Source organism: Pecten maximus, chromosome 2 (assembly GCF_902652985.1).
Source record: "Pecten maximus chromosome 2, xPecMax1.1, whole genome shotgun sequence".
Taxonomy (NCBI): domain Eukaryota; kingdom Metazoa; phylum Mollusca; class Bivalvia; order Pectinida; family Pectinidae; genus Pecten; species Pecten maximus.
This window is the reverse complement of record NC_047016.1, coordinates 34,957,601-34,984,673: the sequence shown is the minus strand read 5'-3', so window position 1 is coordinate 34,984,673 and position 27,073 is coordinate 34,957,601. Positions and strand designations below refer to the sequence as shown.

Here is a 27,073-nt window from a genome sequence, read left to right as displayed (position 1 = left end):
CATTTAGGTCACAGCTGTTACAAAACATCTGATGAAGTCACATGCATGTAAGCATATAGACCTACAATCATTTTATAGGTATGTACCTAAACACGGTTCATATGGGTTACGTCAAACCAAATTCAAGGCCTTTTCAAGGCTTTTCAATGTCTTAATTAAATATCCAAGGCCCATTTTACCCATCATCTAAGTCAGCTTGAGAGGGAACAAGAGACCAAAAAGGTAACTTATAACTATCCACTTGATAAAAATACAACTTGACATGGTAATTATTCTTATCAAACATTTAATTATTAAAACAGTAACATCTGTAGGGGAGGCGGCAAAGACAAAGTTGAATCCAAATGATCAGTGGCCAGGGTTTCACTTATCCTAATGAAACCTTAATATTCAAGGATTTTTCAAGGCTGTAGACCAATTTTCAAGGCTTTTCAAAGCCCAGAGTGAAATTCAAGGCTTAATTTCAAGGCCCAAGGTGAATTCAAGGCTTTTCAAGGCCCAAGGTGAAATTCAAGGCTTTTCAAGGCCCAAGGTGAAATTCAAGGCTTCACAAGGCCTGTGGTAAACCTGCTAAACAACACATGTTATGATAGAATATCTAACCCACGAAAATTTGGGGAGTTGATTTAGGTCAAAAATTATTTTATAGCGCTTTCTAACCAAGGAAAAAAAATCATAGGGCAACAATCATTTTATAAATACATGTACATAATACAAATTAATAATAATAACAATATGTGTATGTACAATATGTGTATGTACCTAACAACACATGCTTTGATAGAATCGCTAACCTAGGAAACATCTTAAGTTCAAAGGGCCGTTTTGAACAATCTTAAATCAAACTTATAAGCATGCAATTAAACATTGTACATAGGAATAGGAGACAATGTCAATATTAAGGGGCATCATGGAAATAATGAAACATGCCATTGTTATCTCTTAAGGTTTTATTTTCAAGCTGCCTTAATTTTGTTCCTGATTTCTATGACTTTGACAATTCAATGATGACAAATATATAAAAAACAAAACCAAATCAAATATAAAAAACACTAAACTGTCAAAAATATAACTTAAAGTTATGGTAGAATCAGACTCAGAGTCTTAGAACAAAAGATGCCAGCCTCTAAAATACATGGTAAAGTTATTTCTTACTTATTTTTAAACCTGAGGACATTTAGAAATAAAAACAACAATCATAAAATAAAGTATGGTGAAATGTCAGCTGAACCAAAGTTAACATTTAAATGTCTGAGACTGGAAAGTTCAAACCTTTAAATGTCTGAGACTGGAAAGTTCAAACATTTAAATGACTGTGACTGAAATTTTCAAACATTTCAATGACTGAGACTGGAATTTTGCAACATTTAAATGACTGTGACTGAAATTTTCAAACATTTCAATGACTGAGACTGGAATTTTTCGTACAAAGTTTCTAACAGAGTGTTCACTAAGATAGTTTAATGCAGAGACCTGTCTGTGTGTAGCATGCATAGAGAAAGAATGAACAAAAAGAGCCGGAAAACATATACCTACACGTACCAGGTAATATTTGTTTGACTTGCTATATATAGCTATACAATCATTAAAATCACTTGATTGATCATAAGTTACTTCCCCTGTAAAACTCTACTGTTAACAAATTCAGCTATAGCATTTTTCACACATGCAAAAAGCAAAACATTTGTTGCTTTAATACTAAGTGTGCTGACTATTTATTTTTTATTTTGGACGATATATATATATATCTATACAACAAAAGCTCTTATTCCAAAAAGCATGGAAGAGGAAGTTCTTCAAGGAAGAAAATATTGAACTGAACTTTGATTACCGTTAATTTACAGCATACAACACTGCTTCAATATAACACTACCATGGTCACACGTTCCTATGGTAACTGATAAATTAGATCCAGTTTGTAAATACTAAACCTTCTGTAACCTCATTCCAATATCATTTTATATCTTCTTTTTTTTCAAATTCTAATATCCAGAGATTAAAATAACTTAAGATTAACTAACAATACCATACATTATATCTGGCTCCATAAACTAAATCTATTAATTGGAATATAAATAAAAATATCACTGTATTCAATGTCTTCTTTTCGACTCATATTCATCTATAAGAGGTGTGCTCTGTGAAACTTCATTAAAAAGAGATAGAACACAAAAATTGACAACAAGAAAAAGTCTATACATTTAGTTTTTTCAGTAAAAATGTCTGTTTTGGTGAAATTGTACCAGAAAAAAATAGTGGTATTGATCTTTTTATTAGTAAATTCCGGGCCAAGAAAATTACAGAAAATCAATTAGCTTCAAGGCTTTAGAATCTTGAGGGCTTATAACTACATACAATTGTACATCAACATTTTTCAACTGGACTTCTGAACAGACATTTTTACTGAGAATGTTTCTTTAAGCATCACTCATTCTCTGTAAAGAGATTTGATGACTTAGCACACATAAAATTTAACATACCCTCCTCTGTGTTAGCAATTTGAGACACAAGAATTAAATGATAGTAATTAGTCATACACTTATTTATAGTACAAACAATAAATGTTTCAGATTCTTCCACAATTTTGTATATTTTTCTACTAGACTATTGTGATTTAATTTTAACCAAGATCAACTTTCTAACACACCTAAAATGAAATATCTAAAAAAGAAAAAAAAGAAATCTGAAGTAATTTCATAATGAAAAAATATTGAAAGGGGAATTCAATTGACAAATATGATACATTTCTTGCCACAAGATTTGTTTGAAAGAATCAATGGCAATCATCTGAAAATAATTTTTTGGGCTCCATTTTGAACTGTACCTAAAAATAGCCTATGATTAATATTCTTTATGGGAGTTTTAGATTAGAAAGGAGATGGTGGATTGTAACTAATTCATTCACAGATGTGATTTTTCAATTTAACAAGATGAACAGACTCTGAAGCTTAATTGGATTCTCCATATTGCAAAATACAAAATATAAATGGATGTTTAATTTTGGAAAACAAAAAATCCAAGTAAAACTATAATTAAATAATTCAAGGTTTGATGAATTTCAAAACCAGCATCAGTCAATTTTTCATTGATTATTAATTTCTAATTGTAACAAATTAAAGATGGCCACCACAAGATCTCTTTATCCTAAAACTAAATGTTTTAAATGGCAAAACCAATGGAGAATACAGACACTGAAATGAAACAGTTATTCTAAAGCATTGCATCACTGTTGCTTGTCTTTACAGTAAAATTGAAATGTATAATTGTGCCTGTGAACAAAAGAACAAATCAGCATAGTCCTTGAAAATTGATCTCTCAAAGTTAAACTTGAAGTTGTAACTGTTTGACAAATTGGCTTGCCTCACCAACATTATTTTTTTATTTTACTTTAAATAAAGAAAAACATTTAATTATTCAATTTTTCAACTGTTTATTCATATTTAAATATTGCTGTTTTTTTTTTTTTTAATCTAAAAATAATACATTTTTAACACCTGTACAACCATGGCAATGTTAATGGACAACATGATGGCAGGAAAGCGAGAGGCCAGGTTGACACTATTGTTTCAGCATATACTCACACCTGCTACATGACTCATTACCTGCTTTCAATATCCAATTTAAATAACCCTCTAGCTCCCTTTGTATTTGTTGATGTCTGCGTAATTTGAAGAAAGCACGGCGGTTTTCAACTCTCTCTCTTTCTTTGGCAAATTCACTGCAAAGTAGAAACATTTCAAAATGAGCACAAATATTTCTATAGAATTGTAAAGTTAACACAGTTTGGTTGAAATTTAACTAAGATTGACTCAAAAGATTTGTAAAACATGGTTGCATGATTTCACAAAATGCAGCAAATGACCTTGAGTTTGACATCCAGCCACTATTTGACGTGAAGTTTGACCTCACACAACCATATGATCTTGAGTTTGACCTACAACCATATGATATTGAGTTTGACCTCTCACTGCCAAATGACCTTGAGTTTGACCTCCAGCCACCATCTGACCTCAACTTTGACCCCACACAACCATATGACCTTGAGTTTGACCTATAACCATATGATATTGAGTTTGACCTCTCACTACCATATGACCTTGAGTTTGATCTCCTACATACATACAATCATATGATATTGAGTCTTCCCTAAATAGAAACATAGCTGAGAGAAGATCTCCATGATTTTCCAGACAGAACATAGTAAATTAAAAATTCTTGGCCCGACCAGCAATCTCATAGCTCTATTCCACCATGTTGTACCAGTTCATAGACAAGACGAGTGTCTATTTCCTGTAGGCAATATTAATTTGACTGTCTGGCCTCTAGACTGTCACCATGGATACTGCCCACCACCATATGTCTGCCTTCCAAAATGCAAACCTAATACAAAATTATTGACATTGTCTTCTACCTTTTTTTTATAAATCATTGACAAGTGTCGGAGAGCCTTTGTGTAGGATCTCAGATAAGTGATCAGTTCAGGAATAAGTACCTATAATGGTAGACAAATATATGAGAAACATTTAAAAAAAAACATTGAGCAACTTGGATTGTTTCCTCTTTTATTTCGAGACTTTATTTTTTATACAATAAATATCTAGGCTGCAAGATACACTACAGAATCTCAATCTTTATCAAAATTTCCAAAATTTCTTGAAACAATTCAGGTCACGTTCATCTGTACAATGGACCTGCCTCAAGCACGTACCACAAACATTCGTAAATGCATACCACATCATCGAATGCAGAAAAAAAAGCCACAAAAACCAAACACGAACAATGCTTGCTGAAATCAATGGAATGGCTGTCAGTCCTGGCCATGTGTGTGGTATCGGCCTCCTATACACACAGTAAGACAATGCTCAGTGTATATCCACAGTGAGGATTCAGGATCGATACACATGTACAGGTTTAGCAGGTTCGAGGAAACCTAATCGTAATATAGGACAGCATTACAGTGAGCCTTCTGATGCCAACGATATAAACAAATGATTTTTGTGTTTTTAAAGTATTGATTTTCAAATTACCACAGTTTGAAGTTTTTAAGTGCTGATGACACTGGAGGCTGAGAACCTCATACACAGTGTCAATAATTCATAAGTTATACAATACAAATGTAAGGTCATTATCTGGAACAGTAGAGTGTGTAGGGTATATATAATAGGGGTTTTTGTACATCAAAGGTTAGGTCAGAATTCCTAAACAGAAATATGTATCTGATGTGGATACATGTATCTGATGTGGATACATGCATCTGATGTGGATACATGTATCTGATGTGGATACATTCATCTGATGTGGATACATGTATCTGATGTGGACAAAAAATCAGAATTATTGCTTAATGCTTTTTCAGTGACTATCTGTGCATTTCAATTCAGGAAATCACAAGATTTCAAATATTTGGACCAAATCCCAACTGACCACAACCAATGAATTTAAGCAATAGAACTCAATTAAAGTGTTATACCAATATTATCAATTACTTTAACTTTTGCAGGTGACAATTATGAAATAACAAAAATAAAAGTAAAGAAAAGTAAGATAATACAGGGGAAAAGTCTTATGGTAACTTTGAAACATACCAGTATAGCATACATTTTATTTTACAGATTGCTCAAGGATCATAAAACCAGTAAATGCTGAATTTGGTGAAAAGATCAAATATGAAAATGTGACAAATATCTAATGGTAATTATATACAGTGGACCCTCGATAATCCGAACACCTTCGTTCCCAGCCCAAACCGTCCGGATTACAAGTTTTCCGGACTGCCGAATTTCCGGAGGTTCACAAACAAGTAGAAATTACAAACGTTAAATACCTTAAATAAAAGACCCGGATTTTACAACTTACCAACAGTCCACGTTTTTGCGTTTTTTTACCGTAAGTTAAAACCCTAAAATGAAAGACCCGCTATGTACAAAGTACGTTTTTTACGTAAATTAGAAACCTGAAATGAGACCCGGTCTGTACAACTTACCATCAGTCCATGTTTTTTTTAATGATTTTTACGTAAGATAAAAATCTGAAATAATTAATTAATGTGGTGAATCGTAACTCACTTTGCTGTCCCAGGCTACCTATTTAAAAGTATGCGACACCAGCGAGAACTACCCAAGCTGTCCGATAACATATTAAACCCGTATTCGCTTAACAATGTGATGCTTAATTAAGTAGATCAGAGGTATCAGACGACTATTTACTAATTTGTGTGTATCAACCCAGTTCTTGTGATCACTGCTTAATACGTAAATGTTTATGTAATACATAACATGAATCTTTCAATGAGTCGTCGTTACACGTAACGGTGAACAGTACAAGCCGATATCCGTGTTAATGATGTGAATTAATTACCGATCAAAAATGTATTACATGTATTGTTGATAAAAGCAAGACCAGTCTATACTATAAAATCCTTTAATACTGTAGCATTTAGGTCATGAAGAAAAGCAATGTACCGTTATAAAAACAGAGATACATTGTAACACAGGTATACGGAATCGGAATCCAAATTTCCGGACTGGTGAGTACAAATAACGTTACAGAAATCCGTTCCCGTGCTATTCCGTTCGGACTGTGAGTTTTCCGGACTATCCACTGTAATATACACCTAGCATATAGACAATTGTGAGGCTGAAGGGGATGAATGGACAGACATACACAGACAGATCTACTTACCCACTGAGTACTCCTAAAACTAAATTGAGCATGAAAAATGATCCTAGGATGATGAGGGGATAGAAATAGATCCAATTGAAAAAAGGCCCAAAGGCATCATTTGTCTGCAAAATAAAACAATGGCATGATTAGATATTGTGTCAGAAATAAATACACCATTCATCAATTTATAATCATCATACCATGATATTTTACTGTAAAGCACAAGTGTCAAATATCTAAAATTAAATAGTATGATTGGTAAGACTTGTAAATTAAATGCAATAGGAATCAATTTCAGCAATGGTATTGTAAAAGGATGTTGATCACCATATAGTTTATTTTCAAATATGACATTTTGTAATTCAAAGGTTGTAAATGTGAATCATTTGATGTTGTTAATGTGAATCATCATAATTATGTTGTACCCCATTAATGCAAATTATATCACATATTGTTATGTGTGAATCATCACATACAAAATGTAATATTGTAAATTCTAATCAATCGTCATATATTGTAAATGTGAATCCTCAAATATTGTAAATGTGAATCCTCAAATATTGTAAATGTGAATCCTCAAATATTGTAAATGTGAATCCTCAAATATTGTAAATGTGAATCCTCAAATATTGTAAATGTGAATCCTCAAATATTGTAAATGTGAATCCTCAAATATTGCACTTGAATATGTGTATTATACATATACACTGTAAGTTTATTTTTTATGTGAATTATCATATAATATAAATATTAATGTGAATCATATATACCTTTACCATAATGTAAACATTCATTTATTATGTGAAAATCCAAATATTGTTAATCTGAATCATCACATATTGTAAATGTGAATCATTACATAATAAAAATGTCAATCATCACATCTTAAAAATGTGTCATAAATAGTATAAATGTGAATCAATATTACTCACATGATATGATAATGTAAATGTGAATCATCAAATACAATATGTATTGTTAATATATGTATATGAATTAATCATATTGTAAATGTGAATCATCACATAATACAAATGTGAATCACCAAATATTGTAAATATGAAACATATAATGTGAATTGACATATATTGTAAAATACATAGTACCTATATATCTAAAGAGTAAATATGAATTATGTCATTGTACAACACCACAATAACTCTATGTTATCTTCTAATGACTGTGGTTCAGAGAGGATTACCAACAAACAAAACCATTAGCAATCATTAAGCTGCAAGGTCAGACAGATGTCATTGACTTAAACATGATAATTCTAGGTATAAAGCCTAATATTACATAAAACATGTAACATGAATATGATTTATGTGACCATTATAAGAGAACATCAACATGCCCTTGTATGCAAGCACATATAATGACCAGTTTGTATCCACAGTCAACCCGTATCTGCTTATATACAACAACACCTGAGACGGCCATTATCCAACCAGTGACCAGTAAATCACAAATCTGCTTGTCACAAATTCCAATTAAAAAGCACATTGTCTCAAGGCTGTTTCCTATACATCCCATGTTAAACTTGTTCATGAAGTACCACATTAAAGGCTGCTGAACCATTGAGGCTGAACTGAACAATTATGGCAGTATATAATGTACCGTATGAGCCTGGATTTTCAAGATAACTCGAGAGAGGTCATTACATTTTTATGGATAGATTTTGAAATCTACTCAATATAACAGATGGTTGGATTTCAAGACTGTTGAATGTTCAGGTCTTTGAATGTTCAAAGCTACCGAATGTTCAAGGTCTATGAATGTTCAAAGCTACCGAATGTTCAAGGTCTATGAATGTTCAAAGCTTAACTGAATGTTCAAGGTTTATGAATGTTCAAATCTACTGAATGTTCAAGGTCTATAAATGTTCAAATCTACTGAATGTTCAAGGTCTATAAATGTTCAAAGCTACTGAATGTTCAAGGTTCATGAATGTTCAAAGTTACTGAATGTTCAAGGTTTATGAATGTTCAAAGCTACCGAATGTTCAGGTAGCAGTGTACAGTAAAAATGCCAAATTCTGAAAAATATGGCACATGCTTTAGATATGTAAACATTGCCAGTTAACCTTACATATAACCTCTAATAAAGTATATATATTTGAAATCTGTACAACATTTGCAATTTTAATAGAGCTCTGAAGGATAAGTAAACTGATATTTTCTGTGATTTTTAGAGCTGTGAATACCATGGTAACAGCTTAAAAAATTCTCAAAAATTGCAAAATATTATGATATTTGACCCAAAATGGCACAATTCTCTACACAATTTTTTTTCTGAAACCTATTTAAAATTAAATATCTCTATCCCAAAGACAGAATTAATCTTGTTTGGACATATGTTGTAAATTAAGTTTTTCCGCTATCTTACCTTTTCTGTGGGCTTCCATTTTGCGCTGTAGGCGAAACTAAATTTCCTGTGTAAACACACGTTCGGAAAATCCGGATATTTAAAATCCGGAACCAATTTATTGATTTTTGTTTTAATAAATGTGAAGCCTGTATGTACTACTTCATACTGGATATACCAATTATAGTGTACATTTATTTTTTCATTTTTTATACATATCATAATACAGGAGTTATTTGCTTAACAAAAAAATTGCCCATGGCCAGGCTGTCTTACTGTGGTGTGCTACCTCAAGGTGTGTATGAATGTTCAAAGCTACTGAATGTTCAAGGTCTATGAATGTTCAATGCTACTGAATGTTCAAGGTTCATGAATGTTCAAAGCTTCTTAATGTTCAAGGTCTTTAAATGTTCAAAGCTACTAAATGTTCAGTGTCTGTATGAATGTTCAAAGCTACTAAACAAAGATGCTGAATGTTCAGGACTAAATTTAATAAAGGTTCCTAGATTGTCGAGCTTTCTCAATGAAAAGACTGGATTTTTTTAAAGTTACTGAACACAGAGAACAAGCCAGATTTTCAAGGCTACTAATTGAAAATGCTGTACTTTCTAGGCCAATGAATTAAGGTGGCTGTATTTTTTCAAGACTGCTGAATTAAGATGTGGCTGTTTTTTCTGGATTTTCAAGGTACTGACAAACAAGGATGGCCAAATTTTTAAGTTAATGAACAGAGATGGCAGAATTTTAAAGTTAATGTAGATTGGGTTTCATGGATTAACTTATCTATGTCAAATTATAATCTGTTACGACAGAACCTTAAACACTGTAACATCAAAACATTCCCGCAACAAATGTCTAAAAGAACTTTTGACTCAATCAAAAGGGACCAGATCAGTCATCAGATAAGACAGTTCATCAACAAACCTGTCTTAACCGACATCATGAGAGACTGGATCAGTTGGTCAGATAAGGCAGTTCATAAACAAACCTGTCTATACTGACATCATGAGAGACTGAATCAGTTGGTCAGATAAGGCAGTTCATCAACAAACCTGTCGATACTGACATCGTGAGAGACTGAATCAGTCGGTCAGATAAGGCAGTTCATCAACAAACCTGTCTATCCTGACATCATGAGAGACTGAATCAGTTGGTCAGATAAGGCAGTTCATCAACAAACCTGTCTTAACCGACATCATGACAGACTGGATCAGTTGGTCAGATAAGGCAGTTCATCAACAAACCTGTCTATACTGACATCGTGAGAGACTGAATCAGTCGGTCAGATAAGGCAGTTCATCAACAAACCTGTCTATCCTGACATCATGAGAGACTGAATCAGTCGGTCAGATAAGGCAGTTCATCAACAAACCTGTCTATACTGACATCATGAGAGACTGAATCTGTCCGTCAGATAAGGCAGTTCATCAACAAACCTGTCTATACTGACATCATGAGAGACTGAATCAGTTGGTCAGATAAGGCAGTTCATCAACAAACCTGTCTTAACCGACATCATGAGAGACTGGATATGTTGGTCAGATAAGGCAGTTCATCAACAAACCTGTCTATCCTGATATCATGAGAGACTGAATCAGTCGGTCAGATAAGGTAGTTCATCAACAAACCTGTCTATCCTGATATCATGAGAGACTGAATCAGTCGGTCAGATAAGGCAGTTCATCAACAAACCTGTCTATACTGACATCGTGAGAGACTGGATCAGTTGGTCAGATAAGGCAGTTCATCAACAAACCTGTCTATCCTGACATCATGAGAGACTGAATCAGTCGGTCAGATAAGGCAGTTCATCAACAAACCTGTCTATACTGACATCATGAGAGACTGAATCTGTCGGTCAGATAAGGCAGTTCATCAACAAACCTGTCTATACTGACATCATGAGAGACTGGATCAGTTGGTCAGATAAGGCAGCTCATCAACAAACCTGTCTTAACCGACATCATGAGAGACTGGATATGTTGGTCAGATAAGGCAGTTCATCAACAAACCTGTCTATCCTGATATCATGAGAGACTGAATCAGTCGGTCAGATAAGACAGTTCATCAACAAACCTGTCTATACTGACATCGTGAGAGACTGGATCAGTTGGTCAGATAAGGCAGTTCATCAACAAACCTGTCTATACTGACATCATGAGAGACTGAATCAGTCGGTCAGATAAGACAGTTCATCAACAAACCTGTCTTAACTGACATCATGAGAAACTGGATCATTTGGTCAGATAAGACAGTATAATTGAAAAGTATGGGTTATACTTAGAAGAGAATTTAATAAAAAAAAATTCTGACCAAATGAAAATATGTCGAAATATTCTAAAACACTGGAATGATTCAGGTACTTATAGGTCGGGTCAATGTACAGGGAAGGTCTATGATAACAACGATGAGTCAAGCACTGATGTCAATCAATAAAATGGTGAGTCGACAGATGTTATAGTGATGCCTACTACTGTATGTACTTACAAATCATCAATACTACTGCCAAGATCCATAATATCAGGGAGGAAGGGTGTGACAGGAATTACCTTATCAGGTGGTACACACACCTGGGACCACCAAACCCTAGTTGGAAGTTCTAACCAGCTAACGCCTATGTAACTGGCCTCTGAGATCCAGACCATTTCACCATCTGCAGGCCCAGTACATATGCACTTAAACCAAACATAAGATTGATTCCTTTCCAATACTTATATATATATGAACTGTCAAATTTTGAAATATTGATTAAAAGTATATACTCTGGTACATATAATAACACACTTCATCAATTCAGTTGTATGTGTCTTCGTTAGAATTGGGTCAACTAATTTTCAATAGATGTGCCAGCCACTTGACAAATCAATACAAGAAAGAAACAGATTCTGCCATTGAATGAATATGGATCCTTTTGGACTCTGTGCCACGATACCAAAAGATATTGGAAATCTGTCAGAAAGCTGTGTCGATGATGTATAGAACATATCTTGGTCTTTAATCAAGATTGGCACTATACCATAGTGTAGTGCATGATGTCAGGTGATGGAAATGACAAAAGAGTTCTCAGAAGGGGGGACAATCTTAGCTCTATTATTATGGAATAGCTGGATCACGTGAGAGAACAAATTACAATAGCCTGACTTTTCAGAAGTGCATGTGGATAGTATAGGTCACCATACCAGCTTGAGCCTGACATTTTTTTTAGTGGTTGGAATTTTTCTTCAGCCTTACAAGTGGTCAGGATATGTTGTTCATTTCAGAGCAAGAGTCATGAGTATGAACCCAAGCTTGGGCAGGATATTTCTGCATAACTCCTTCCACCTATACATACATCATGCAATTATAAATGTATACCCCAGTTGTTACAATTAAAAGATAAGCCAAAAGTCTGTTCAGTTATCATGATCATTAACATGCAAGGCAGGACTAGCAGAGTATAAAGGCTAGAATTGACCCCCTTTTTGCCTCCGACTTCAAAATGATAAGAACAGCAAAGCATACAATAAGAGAATATGTATTAAAGAAAGTGAAAATCATTTTGAAAAGTATTTGCAATTTGTTTAGAGCCTGTAATATGGGGGCTACAATAGCTCAGTCAGATAGAGCATCCCTCAAAACCTTAGGAGAAGGTTCGAGGTGCGTGGTTCCACACTCCTTACCTGTACTGATTGTTTCTCGGGAAGCCAGGGTTTTTTCTCACTGGTTTGGGAAGGGTCCTTTTTGTCCCATTTTGGGAAGAAAATTGGAGAATTGGGAAAGATTTTTTCAGGAGAAAACTGCAAATTTGGGGAATTTGGGTTTAAAATGAAATAATTCCATTTGGGAATCGGGCCCATTAACAGCTCCAGAAAGCCCTCAGAAAAAGCCCTGGAAGCTGAGAAATGGGCTGGTTTCTGCCAAGCAATTGTGGCTTTGAGCAAGACACCTTACCCTAATTGCCCTATATGACAATTGCGATGAGCATCTCATACCTTGCACATATATACAATGTAGTCACCAACACGGAGACCCTGCCTCAAAATGATCCTGGCTGTTCATAGGGTGATAAACCCAGCAAACAAACAAATATGATTTTGATTGGTTTTAAATTTTTAGATGGATTTCTAGACATTATCTTATATTTGATTATACCCTGCAGGTGACAATATATAAGTTTTATGATAATGATGATTTATAAACATGCGCTGTGGCAGGAGATCGAAATATCATTAAATCAGATTGGAAGATGACATACATGATGTATATGCATAGATGAAGGATAGAAATTAGGAGTTTTGGCTAGTTAACTTAAAAAAGTTGAAATTGAACATTTATAAAATATATGATATAAAATCTTTGTCTTTCAGATGATGGCTAGCTTTGTTAGATTGTGTTTAATCAACCAAACCTATAATATACATGTAGCTTTATTACGAGATCAACATTTTGTACACAAACCAAGATTCATTTTATATAAACGGTCAATCCATCAACACAGCCAGCAATTTGATATTCTGTATTTTCAGAAACCATTTTCAGACTGATTTTTTATGTCTATATAATTGGATACAAAAGGCTGTTTTTATGTTTATATAATGTGATAAAAAAGTCAATAAATTATGGATTAAGGACGGATATATGATGCTGATGTCCAGTGATAAGTATTAACGGACGAACAGCATTACCGCCTAATCAATGTCGTCCTTGATTGGCCTGTCATTCTAGACGATTATTGTAGTTCTCCATTGTTAATAGAGTCCGGAACTATTGATCTGAAAGGTCATCACTGACAGTGATCTCACCGATTGTCAATATGGTGGTGTGTGTAGATTTGACAGTTGTGTCAACACTCGCATAAAACATCACCCAATATAAACTGTACCAGTACTCAATATTATATAGTATACCAAACACCACTCACTAATAGTAATATATAGTGTATACATGACATATCTTATATAACTTATATAAACCGTATCTATTGTTGTATCTTATTTATCATACATTAACAACCCAACAGGATGAATGCTTAACTTCTAACTGGGAATAAGGAGTTGAGTTTATTACAGAATTATGAAAGTCTCTGGAGAGTATAACAGTGACCTCAATTTTGACCCTAGATAGTTGAAATACAAAATTGTACAGATAATGACTTTAAGTTTCAAGCCTATTTAAATAACTTTTGAAGTAGGGCTAGGTCCTTGAAAATCTATTTATAGTAACAGCGGCCTCCTTTTCAACCCTTGGTTGTTGAAATTCAAACATATGTAGAAAGGAAAATGGCTGTTTAAGTGTATGAAAATAATAAAATTGGAGGACAGTGTGATAATTAACGAAGTTGATAGTGTGTAGAAAATCTGTTTATAGGAACTGTTCCTTGAATTTGACCCCAGGTGGTTAAAACAGGAACTAGTACAATAGATGATGGTTGTGAGTAGGTGTGTGAAGTTTCAGGACAATTACAATCAAATAATAATGAAGTAAGTATAAGATCAAGGATGTCTTTGGGTTTAACATACTGATCCCTTTATCCCGACGCCAACAAGTACAGATATATATGGAACTGATAAGGTAACATACAAATATCAGTTGAAGATCTGGAGATACTGTTGTATTACAAACGGCCTTGGAGAGTTATGTTGTAGCCTGCTGAGCATGGCTGCTATAATTATAATAGGCACTGGAGACTTGCATTGTAGCCTGCTGAGCAAGGCTGCTAATTACAATAGGCACTGGAGACTTGCATTGTAGCCTGCTGAGCAAGGCTGCTAATTACAATAGGCACTGGAGACTTGCATTGTAGCCTGCTGAGGATGGCTGCTAATTACAATACACCTTACAGACTTGCATTGTAGCTTGCTGAGAATGGCTGCTCATTACAATAGGCCTTGGAGACTTACATTGTAGCCTGCAGAGCATGGCTGCTAATTACAATAGGCACTGGAGAGTTACATTGTAGTCTGCTGTGTATGGCTGCTCATTACAATAGGCATTGGAGAGTTACATTGTAGCCTGCTGAGGATGGCTGTTAATTACAATAGGCACTGGTGACTTGCATTGTAGCCTGCCTAGCAAGGCTGCTAATTACAATATGCCTTTCAGACTTGCATTGTAGCTTGCTGAGAAGGCTGCTCATTACAATAGGCCTTGGCGACTTACATTGAAGCCTGCTGAGTATGGCTGCTAATTACAATATGCCTTGCAGAATTGCATTGTAGCCTGCTGAGGATGGCTGCTAATTACAATAGGCACTGGTGACTTGTATTGTAGCCTGCTGAGCATTACCACTAATTACATTAGGCCTTGGCGACTTACATTGTAGCCTGCTGAGCATTACCACTAATTACATTAGGCCTTGGCGACATACATTGTAGCCTGCTGAGCATTACCATTAATTACAATAGGCCTTGGAGACTTGCATTGTAGCCTGCTGAGCATGGCCACTAATTACATTAGGCCTTGGAGAGTTACATTTTAGCCTGCTGAGAATGGCCACTAATTACATTAGGCCTTGGAGAGTTACATTTTAGCCTGCTGAGCATTACCACTAATTACATTAGGCCTTGGAGAGTTACATTTTAGCCTGCTGAGAATGGCCACTAATTACATTAGGTCTTGGAGAGTTACATTTTAGCCTGCTGAGCATGGCTGCTAATTACAATAGGCACTGGAGACTTGCTTTGTAGCCTGCTGAGCATGGCTGCTTATTACAAAAGGCCTTGCAATTGGAGAGTTTCATTATGGCCTGCTCAGAGTCGAGTGGCTGCTAATTAATTGCAATATTTTACCCAGTTAACTAAAATAGGCATAGAAAAATTATGTTGTAGCCAGCCGACTGTGGTTGCTAATTACAATAGGTCTTGGAAAATTACATTGTAGCCATGCTTCAGCTTAAAATTAAGCTTTTTTTTTCTATTTTCCAATCATAATTGATTTCACAATACATTATCTAATTAAAGTGATGATCAAGGACAAATTAAGTGATGAGATAAACCCAAACAATCATAAAAAAACATGTGTTCAGACTATACAGTATAAATTTTATGTTGACTCAGACTACAGTTTAACAAATACTCAATTACAAAAATCTGCATGTGCCCAGAAACGAGATACCCGTAAAGCTGTATTTATTTCTTAATCGTATGGTAACATACCCGGTAAAATTTTACTTTTAAAATATTTCAGGTACTTTGAATACATCTACAATAAATGCATAATAATTATATATAAGACTGTGTAAAAATTACTGATATGCTGTGGATCTAACCAGGAATACAATAGACTTTGATCAGACCTCTGAGCTAAAGGAAAATTTACATGAGCCAAATGTACAAGTGAAAAGTCACTGCATTACATTATAGTATGTGTTGAGTACATTTTTTAACAAACACACGGTGCTTTATTATGACTGCAGTTTTTTGCTGATGATGTTTTGTTTTTACTTTTATCTGCGAAACCATGAGGGATCTCAATTAAGGGTGTATATATACAAACGTTGTGGGTGGATACGTCAGATCAACATGTAAATCGCCTCTCCTAAGAAGTAGAGTCAATTTTGTTTATTGTAACAGCTTTTGCATGTGTAAGTACTGCACACCAAGGAACTGATGCGTGTCAAACAGTCGTAGCATTACAGCAGCAGCGGAAATGACTGTACACGTACATTACAAACCTGACACAGTACAGGGAGCAGAAGGAAATGACGGGCCAATCTCATCAAATATTCATGGTATGTAGTTCTCAGCTGCCTTGGCATACAGGAAACCCAATGAATATTCATTAGCTCAAATGTGAATGGTTGATGCTGAGCACAGTCTAACTTTGATGTCTCGGCATCTGCATCTATGTATCATGAATATGCATGAGCTCAAATGTGAATTGTCCTTGTCCTGGGTAAATAGAGTATCACAATCGGCACGCTGGTACATGGTTTTGCAATCTAGTCGTTATCTATGGCCAGGCGATAAATGAGACGGTTTAAATGTATTATGAAAAATTTATGAGATGTGGCCAGAGAGAAGAGAGGCTGCTTAAATAGCAGACATATTGGATCTCAAGAGAGGTGTTCACACTCATAGAAAATTAGACTTTTTCTATGAATAAATACATTTATGAAAGTGGCAGAATGAACAAGCATTACAAAGTAAGACTAAATGTTATTGTAAAGAGACAACAGACCGGTATATAATATACATACAAATGTCTATAATTGACATTTATATACATTGTACATGTTACCAGCATCACATACTCAGTATCCTTTGAACAAAAAACTCCCAGTTTAAGGACAGGTGACAACTTATTCATATACATGTATCTGATAGTGTTCTTTCATACAGATTTTAAAAAGATTTGTTCTTTTTGCTCAATAAGAACAATCTAAATTAGGTAGATTAGTAATTAAACCCATTTACATTTCATAAGTCATTTTAAATGACTAAATGTCTTACATCTGGGGCTCACTTGGGTAGATTTGTGGAAATTTATTCAGAAGGCAAAACTTGACGTCAAGATAGAGTATATTTCAGTAAATTTTATTCCATAGTAATGTATATTTTTTGTTTTTCTGACAGTCTAAGATAGAATATTTTGGTGTCTGATTGATATATTGTAATATTGTAATATTGTTTTGGTGTTTTGATAGGGTGATCTGACATCCTGTTTTAAAACGTTTTGGTGATCTGACATCCTGTGTTAAAACGTTTTGTTGATCTGACATCCTGAGTCAAAACATTTTGGTGATCTGACATCCTGAGTCAAAACATTAACAGGTACAACACAGATAACTTACCACCAACGTCCTCCACCCTCACAGAACAAAAATCCCACCAAATAAATCCATGTCGCAAAATTCTAGTCTCAAAGAATGAGAATTTCCATCAAAGACCTTTAAGTCCCATCACAGAACTGTAAATCCCATAAAAGACCTCTATGTCCCATTAGGGGAACCATGGGTTCCATATGAGAACCACATGTATCCCGCTAAAGGACCACAGAGGTTCCGTACCAGAACTGTATAAATCCAGGGTAAACAAATACTTACATAATATAACACTGTGGACCAGCCTTCCATGGTAACACACTGAAAAACTGTTAACATGGCGTAGCCAATGTTGTCAAAACTAGTTATTCCATAGTTTGGTCCTTTCCAGAAACTTCTACACACAGACACATGTTCTTGACACCTAAATCCCCCAATGTTCATGGCTGCTCCTGTTTTGTCGTAACACGGGTCGAATGTTTGCTTCGTCTCCTATCACAATGTCGTCTGGAAATTATTAAAGATAAAGTTTTAAAAAGTTTCAGCAATAATTTATGATGGCAAACAATATTTTGCATATATGTATCAGTAGAATTAAAATAAAGATGATTATGGTATAATAAGTATGCTGGGTATTACAAAAGCAATACATGCCCCTAAATGTGTAAAAATGGCAACAATGACTTTAGACCTTGACCCAAAAACCCTGAAACTCAATCTTGATCTGTAGCTACTCATACTTAATTAAGTTACATACCAACTTTCACCAACATACCTTGAAGCATGGCTGAGAAAAGTGCGGAAAACTGAGTGGACGGACTGACAGAGAGAGGGACGGGGAGGAAACCTAAAGTCCCCTCAGTTTTAAGATTTTGAACAATATTAGTGGTACTGGTTGTTATATACCAACCACTGACTGCTATGTAGGTAAGCATACGTTACTGTGGTTACCCATGTGTGGTAATCACCCATAGGTCACAATGTATATTTACCACTTGATATGCTCTGTGGTAAACATTGGACACATTGTGTAGTAACCTTAGATATTTGGTAACCGTTGGATACATTAAGTGGTAACCATTGCACACAACTTGTCATAACTATTTGGTACATTGTGTGGTAAAGATTGAATACAACTTGTGGTAACCATTAGATATTTGGTAACCGTTGGATACATTAAGTGGTAACCATTGGGTACATTGTGTCATAACCATTGGATACATTGTATGGCAACCATTGGAAACATTATCTGGTAACCATATATAGGAAACTGCATATGATAGCCAATGGTCAAAATTTGCAGTAACCATTGGAAACAGCATGTGGTACCCATAGGACACAACTTGTGGTAACCATCGGATACAGCATGTGGTAACCGTCGGACACAACATGCGGTAACCATTAGAAACGGCATGTAGTAGCCATTAAACACAACTTGTGGTAACCATCTGTCACATCACATGGTAACCATTGGACATGGCATGTGGTAGCCATTGGACACAACTTGTGGTAACCATCGATCACATCACATGGTAACCATTGGACATGGCATGTGGTAGCCATTGGACACAACTTGTGGTAACCATCGGTCACATCACATGGTAACCATTGGACATGGCATGTGGTAGCCATTGGACACAACTTGTGGTAACCATCGGTCACATCACATGGTAACCATTGGACACAACTTGTGGTAACCATCGGTCACATCACATGGTAACCATTGGACATGGCATGTGGTAGCCATTGGACACAACTTGTGGTAACCATCGGTCACATCACATGGTAACCATTGGACATGGCATGTGGTAGTCATTGAACCCAACTTGTGGTAACCATCGGTCACATCACATGGGTATAACCATTGGACACAACTTGTGGTAACCATCGGTCACATCACATGGTAACCATTGGACACAACTTGTGGTAACCATCGGTCACATCACATGGTAGCCATTGGACACAACTTGTGGTAACCATCGGTCACATCACATGGTAGCCATTGGACACAACTTGTGGTAACCATCGGTCACATCACATGGTAACCATTGGACATGGCATGTGGTAGCCATTGGACACAACTTGTGGTAACCATCGGTCACATCACATGGTAACCATTGGACATGGCATGTGGTAGCCATTGGACACAACTTGTGGTAACCATCGGTCACATCACATGGTAGCCATTGGACACAACTTGTGGTAACCATCGGTCACATCACATGGTAGCCATTGGACACAACTTGTGGTAAGCATTTGACACAAAGGTAGTTACATACATAATGAGGAGAATTTGTCGTGAGGTAACATAAGGGGTGCACTCACCTTCACTATTACTGGCGGAAGAATTGACACGGAAGCAGGCACGATGGAAAATACCAACGTAAAACTCTAACCCTACAATGGCAAAGATGGTGATCGCAAACAGCACCAGCAGACACACCTGGAGGAGGGGTGCCATTGCCCGGATGATGGACTTTAAAACTACCTGAAGACCTGCAAATAGAAGGTAAAATAGTCAAATCATGTATCTTACTTATACTAGTTAAATCAGGTTGACTGGTACGTGTTATTTTCAACATGTTTTTTGTTTGTTTTTTTATTTTGTTGGGGTTTTTCGTCTAAAAAGAAAATTCTACGTATGATTCTTTAATTATGCACATAAGGAGCAATCACCATTGTACATACATTCAAAGTTTTTATTGGATCACGTACATGCTGTATTTCATTTTCTTCACAGATGATGGACATTTTTATTTACATATTATGTACAAATTTTCAATCTTTCATGAATAAATAATCTAAGATTCCAGTTAAATAGATATTATATGTTCTAAAACATTTTTGTGTACTTTATCAACCTCCATTCAAATTAAACACTTAATGCTTAAATAACAGGTGACAAATATAATGTTGGCATCAGAGGATTTGTTATATAACTAGACAACAAACAAACTAAATGTTATATGTTATACAGTGTATTGAGTAACTGAAGAATTTTTTAAAACCACTTGTTGAATGAATTTTTGAACAAAAACAAAGTTTTGTTTGGCATTAATGAACAGCCCAGAATGTTCATCCAGTTTTTTCTTTAGCAAGATTAACAGAACTTGTGAACCCAAGAGAACATCATTGACCTAAAACGTAGTCAACAACTTTATAACGAACGCTTTGTCATACGTACTTGGTATTCCGGAAACTAACTTGAGAGGTCGTAAAACCCTTACTGCTCTCAAAGTTCTCAAGTCAAACTGAGAATTTGAGGCATAAATTGTGATAAACCTGCAAAAAACAAAGAGAAATCCACACCATTGAAGCACTAGGTTTGAAGCGTCTGAGAGTTCTACAATAGCTGTCCATCACAATTCGGATATAACTTTGCAATTTCTCTTTTTATGAACTTTTAATACTGTAGTTTCATATTTCATTATTAGTCTTCAAATATAAAGATAACTTTAGAATTTTTGATACTTTGATTCATGATTTCATATGTCATTATCAGTCTTCAAATATAAAGATAACTTAAGAATTTTTGATAATTTGATTCATGAACATCACAGGGTTAAGAAATTGCACCACAGATTTTCCACTGATGTCTGAATATTATACCTCAGAACATATATTTGACCGTTTTTTAATTTCAATTTATTTCATCCAAATTGTGATTTATACAGCAACATTATCAGAATCCACAAATAATACAAGTGAAGCACATCGATACCAATTCTACATCAAATCTTAAGCATTTAATTTAGTAGTAATTCATTTAAAACTAAAATGATATTTTAAACTATGTAAATTTTTCAAAACTTCTCAAGAACACATACATGTGCTAATTAAAAGTGGATTCCTTTTTCTCTAAAACGTTCAATTCAAGAGGTTCCTAAACTTCCAGAGGCAAATTCTCTCGAAGACGGATTCACTACAGGAATTTCAGAAGGAGGCTATTGATCATTTACATTAAAAAAGCTACCAGGTAAATTGCATTTAGTAGTGGAAAAAATAGGTCAGAAACTTTATCAGAAACATGCATAAAACATGAGTATTTCTCATCAATGTTATTTAGTAACATTAAAACATCAATCTTTTTGTTTTTTTTATCAATAAATACACATTATCTTTAGATAAGGTTTTCTAAATTTTATTCTAAATTCTACTACTTTTGAAAAATTGACCAAAAAACGAAATGCAGCCATGTGTGATTATTTTTCACCAAGCAATTTCTTTTTAATTCCAACAGCAAAGCTGATTTGTCGGTTTAAAATTCAATGCATGATAAAACAAAAAAGGCAGTAACAGGTCTATGTCATGGGAAGTATTTGAAGTATTACAGAGTTCTTTTATCATTTTTCCTCAATCAGTAATTATTATGTATACATGGCAATAGGCATTTTATCATTCTATCTTAATTCTTTTATATTTTGATCTTGATAACAAGCTGTTTTATTTTAAAATTTATTGATTAATGAGCTGTTAATGCTTCATGACTCATATATATATATATATATATCCACAATGTAGTGTGACTAAATAGCAGTAAGCAAATTTTAACCCTCAATGAAAAGTCCTTATTACTTCACTACCTTTAATCAACAGCTGTCAAACTAAACATAGGCAATATCTACACATAGCTACTGGCTGTTTCAGCTTCTTGATACACAAGTTGCAGTTTCTATATATCTGCACTTGAATAGATCTATTTTCTATGTATTTTCCTTCAAACTGATGTTAGCTTGTTCATAAGTACATACAAGTCATACATTAAGAACATTATTCAGATGTATATGTATCAAAAACCGTCATAAACATTTATTTTAAGTATAATTTCCATTTAATTGAATTTTGTGAAATTGAATTAAGAACAAGATAGATTAGAACATGTTTTGGATTCCCTTTGAAGAATTGAACATACAACTATATTGACAAAGCTTGTATCCTAAAATGACATGAAAGATGCAAAGGGGCTTAACTGGAATTCAGAAGTTTAAATTGTTAAATCAGATATTTTTACCAATGCTTTGTTGATTATACATGTACTGTACATGTAGTTAAGCTACAAGGTATTTGGTCACCTGACCCTCTACAATGCTACCCTCTGAACCAGTCAAACTAGCGTATACTGCATCATCTCCAGGCGTCTATATCTACATTTATAAACTAAAATGTTGCAGCCATCACTACAATGGTCAAACTACTGACCATTTTATCTGAAAGTGCTCAGCAAAGGGATCTACAGGAACACGGACAGGGATCAAAGGAGAAGTCTTGGGCACCATCCAATGAGCAATTCACATATATACCATAGCTGCTTCCCAGTTCCCACTTATATTTTTGAAGATGCAAAAAAACTTACTCTCGATGCCCGTCACAAGTTTTAGGGGGCGTAACACCCTAAGGATACTTCCTGCCCCCTGAGATGACGGGGTAATATGAGTGTAGTCTAACAACCTGGTATAAATATCACCATACCCATTATCAATAACAGTATAGTCAAAGTGGGAAATAATATTAATCACATATTACATGGATTGTAGCTTCAATATTATGTCCTGAAAATCATCAGTTTTAATTTATAAAAAAAAAAAATATTATTTTATCACTTGAATGAACAGCAACACAGCCTCAATTCGGATATACTACAAGAATAGGACTTTTTCTTATCTATGGGTGATTTATTTTTTAACAGTATATAAATTATCTATTTATAGAACGTCCTGTGGTACATCATGTATATGTACTGTGCAGCACACAGACTCGCTTTCGGGATTTTAAGTAACATTATGCCATCACTAAACAACCAAAACTCTATAAATTAAGTATTCCTTAATATTCTGAAACCTTATAAAATGTATAAGGTCTCAGTATATATACAGTATGAATAGCATAGTGTTTCGGTTGATTACTGATGTCATGTTACTTAAATATCGAAACAGAACCCGGCCCGTGTGCTGTGCATTGCCCGCTTGCTGCATATACTTGCCGTTGTTTACATGCTGTTGCTGGGAATATTTCAACATGTCATTATATACTTTTATGTTGTATCTTCAACCCGGGTCACAATTGCTTAGAAAACACAATATCAAATCGATTCTGTACTTAAGATTCTGCATATATCGGCTTTTCTCCCCCATGATCACGCTAACAGTTTATTGTTCCCGGCGCCATTATTTAGATGTTCTTCCCTCCAATACAAAAGAGTTCCATCAATAACGCGTACCGTATTTACCGTAAATAGCACACACCATAAACTTCCAATAATATTGTGTCCTAGAGCAGAATTCAATCCCTTAATAATCTATTCAGAAATTCACATTATTACTTAACATACATGTTTTAATTCCACAAAAACAAATCGCGTATCATTCTAGCTGCTTAGCTAGTTACACGTGATTTACAGGACCGTACTTACCCTGTAACTACGACTACGAAATCCATGATGTTCCAGACGTTACGTAGATACGATCCACGATGTAAACAAAATCCCAAAGCAACTATTTTCAACAGCGCTTCTACACAAAATATCCCTAGGAAGTACATCTCGGTCGCTTCCTAGAATACAATAAAATATTGGATTAGAAATTGTATAGCGATTCATCATCATCAGTATTCATAACAAAAATATCAATTACATTGTATATATATCATTTCCTGTTTGTATTTTTGAGACATAATTTTATTTCAAAACAGGTAGCTATTGTATGAATATATAAATCACAATAAACTTTGAATATTCCTGCATGTGCATGCATGAGTTTTATTATTTTTTATTAATTTTTTTTCAAACTGCGCCCTGCGCTCAACATTTACGTACCAGCTGTAGGGCTAGAGGCGTCCTGTCATCATCTGGGAGATGTTCTTCCAGGGCGAGTACGATGCAATTGGCGATGATTGTCAGGAGAACCATGTACTCAAAAGGCGTGATGACAAGTCAAGGAGCGTAACATTGGATATACCGTAATGTATAAAATACAACCACGATTAGACGTAACCTAAGTCAATGTTATAACTTACTTTAAACAAGGTAAAAACAAATGACAACGTCAGGTATGGTCTAAATATACGATCAACAAAATGAAATACATTATTGTCCGAAAAAATAGGAAGATACTTCCTTTTAAAGTGAACTTAAAAACTATTCTAATAACCGTATACTAATTAAGAATGATCCATTCAATAGTGCACAGTTCAATACTGATATCAATCAAAGAAAATTCAAAATCAATCTAATTGATATCAGATGTTCACTTACCACTCCGTAAACTCCGTTCATATGGAGTTAACGGAGTTGATAGTGAACATCTGATTTTAATTAGATTGATTAAAAAGAAGATAAAAAGAAGTGCATATTTCAAATTCACTAGAATACAAATATATGTTCTCAATCAATTTTAAAACTGAAACCACCGATATACTCAATGTGAATACCTTGTATACCAACTGCAACCATCATATACCATGTCCTATCTGCCCTTACAGTCTAGAAGAAAAATCCTGTACAGGTACCAAACTTATGAAAGATGGGTGAAGTTGGTTCATAGACGATATTGTAAAAGTAATTCTTTGAAATATACATACAACATGTGCAGGAGCACCCCTCTCTATCTAATTGACCATTCTCGTGATGAAAATTGGGCTAAAGTACATGCAATATTGACACAAGAAATTAATGATATATTCTAATTAGATAAAATTCAATATGATTTAAAATACCAATTAAAATTTTCTTTCTCGCGCTACAAAAACTTGTTAAACCAAATTCCACTTCCATAACAATGTTTAAAACCTAATTCATGAGTATGTTTTATCGTTAGTACCGCTACACATCATACCTTCCGCAAATTAAAGTTCTCAATCACGTAACACATAAATGTTTTATTATGTCAATATTACTTGTACGTATTTCATTGAAAACACGATGCTTTCTAGTTTGTTATTGCAACAACAAAAAATACCTTCATAAATAATCAACATGTCCGTGGGGGAACTCACGCGCTCTTGGACAGTCAGAGAACAACGCCTCTATACATGCACATGACATAATGTACATTTAACTACCAATAGCTAACATTTCAATGAATTCAAAATTGAATCAGATCGTTTCTCCGAGATCTATTATCCTTTATTCTGCTATACAATATAAGGCATACCCCAATCCTTTGAGGACAACCGATTTTTTCACATACATTTTTGAATATGTCTGTATTATGTAATTGAACGGAAATGTTTTGAAAACTTTTGCCATACCACTTAAGACAAAGCTCAAACATATGTGAATTATAGCACTGATCTGAAACGCCACACATGATAAGGATGAATCCTTTTATTTTCTTAAGATAATTTAGCAAAATCTTCAATTTTCAGTTGCAGTCATTGACTTACTATTGTCAGAGCAAATAAAGCGAATGAGAGGAAGAATACAAAACGATCCATGTTCTAAACAGCGGCAAGTTGTCATCACCGGTTTTAGAAGGTATGAGATTGCTTGGCTTTAGAAAGTATCCGATTGCTTGGTTTTAGAAGGTATCAGAATTGCTTGGTTTCAGAAGGTATCACATTGTTTGGTTTTAGAAGGTATCATATTGTTTGGTTTCAGAAGGTACAGTATCAAATGTCAATAGATTCATAGTATAGTGGTGGTTTCACGATTTAATAATAAGGCAGATCAACATATAACGTGTATCACAGAACGATGTCGAATTCAAAAGTCACACTAGTAAACTAAATACATTTCTATTGTATCGCACATATGCAAATTAGCGAGCTGATCATCCCCTGTATGACGTCAAAGGTACGTTGCCGTGCGACATTTGCCGTTGCCGCCGATTAGCGTTAATAGAGGGCTAATAGATTTTTAATGTACGTTTTGTCTAACAGTAAATAATAAGTGTTGTCTCGAACAAATGAGGTAGAAACTGCATCTTCCAATACCCTGGGGCACATCAGCTGATCTAGACCGTCTGGCACGACCGATTGACAGTCAACAGATGCGCACATTAACAGTTGGAAGGATAATGGGAGATATTTCATTTCCTAACGAAATAAATAAATGAGTATATGTTATTGCAACACATTCTATACTCTAAAAAATAGCATTGGTTTTTAATGTTTTTCAGATGTCAGACTTCTTCGGTACATATGTCCTAATCAGGAGTATAGATTATTGTTGTGTACGATGTATGCGCCGATGTAACAGACCGATCAGGTAACAGCCGGTTTTAAATTGCATCAATATGGTTTCAAAGTTCTAATGTCAGAAAAATTTATCACAACGGAGATACCTATAGATTGTCTGCCTATGGCAGACTC

The 27,073-nt window shown here is 34.7% G+C and overlaps 1 protein-coding gene across 1 annotated transcript in view; it reads right to left on the bottom strand.

Annotated features, from left to right (window-relative positions):
- Positions 1 to 27,073, bottom strand: part of LOC117321880 (voltage-dependent calcium channel type A subunit alpha-1-like) — a 173,939-nt gene that overhangs the window by 71,595 nt on the left and 75,271 nt on the right. Inside the window, 8 exon segments of the mRNA XM_033876492.1 lie at positions 3,603 to 3,718; positions 6,682 to 6,785; positions 18,050 to 18,206; positions 18,208 to 18,274; positions 20,093 to 20,263; positions 20,952 to 21,049; positions 24,177 to 24,316; positions 24,579 to 24,684. Of these exon segments, the coding sequence (XP_033732383.1) occupies positions 3,603 to 3,718; positions 6,682 to 6,785; positions 18,050 to 18,206; positions 18,208 to 18,274; positions 20,093 to 20,263; positions 20,952 to 21,049; positions 24,177 to 24,316; positions 24,579 to 24,684 (959 nt within the window).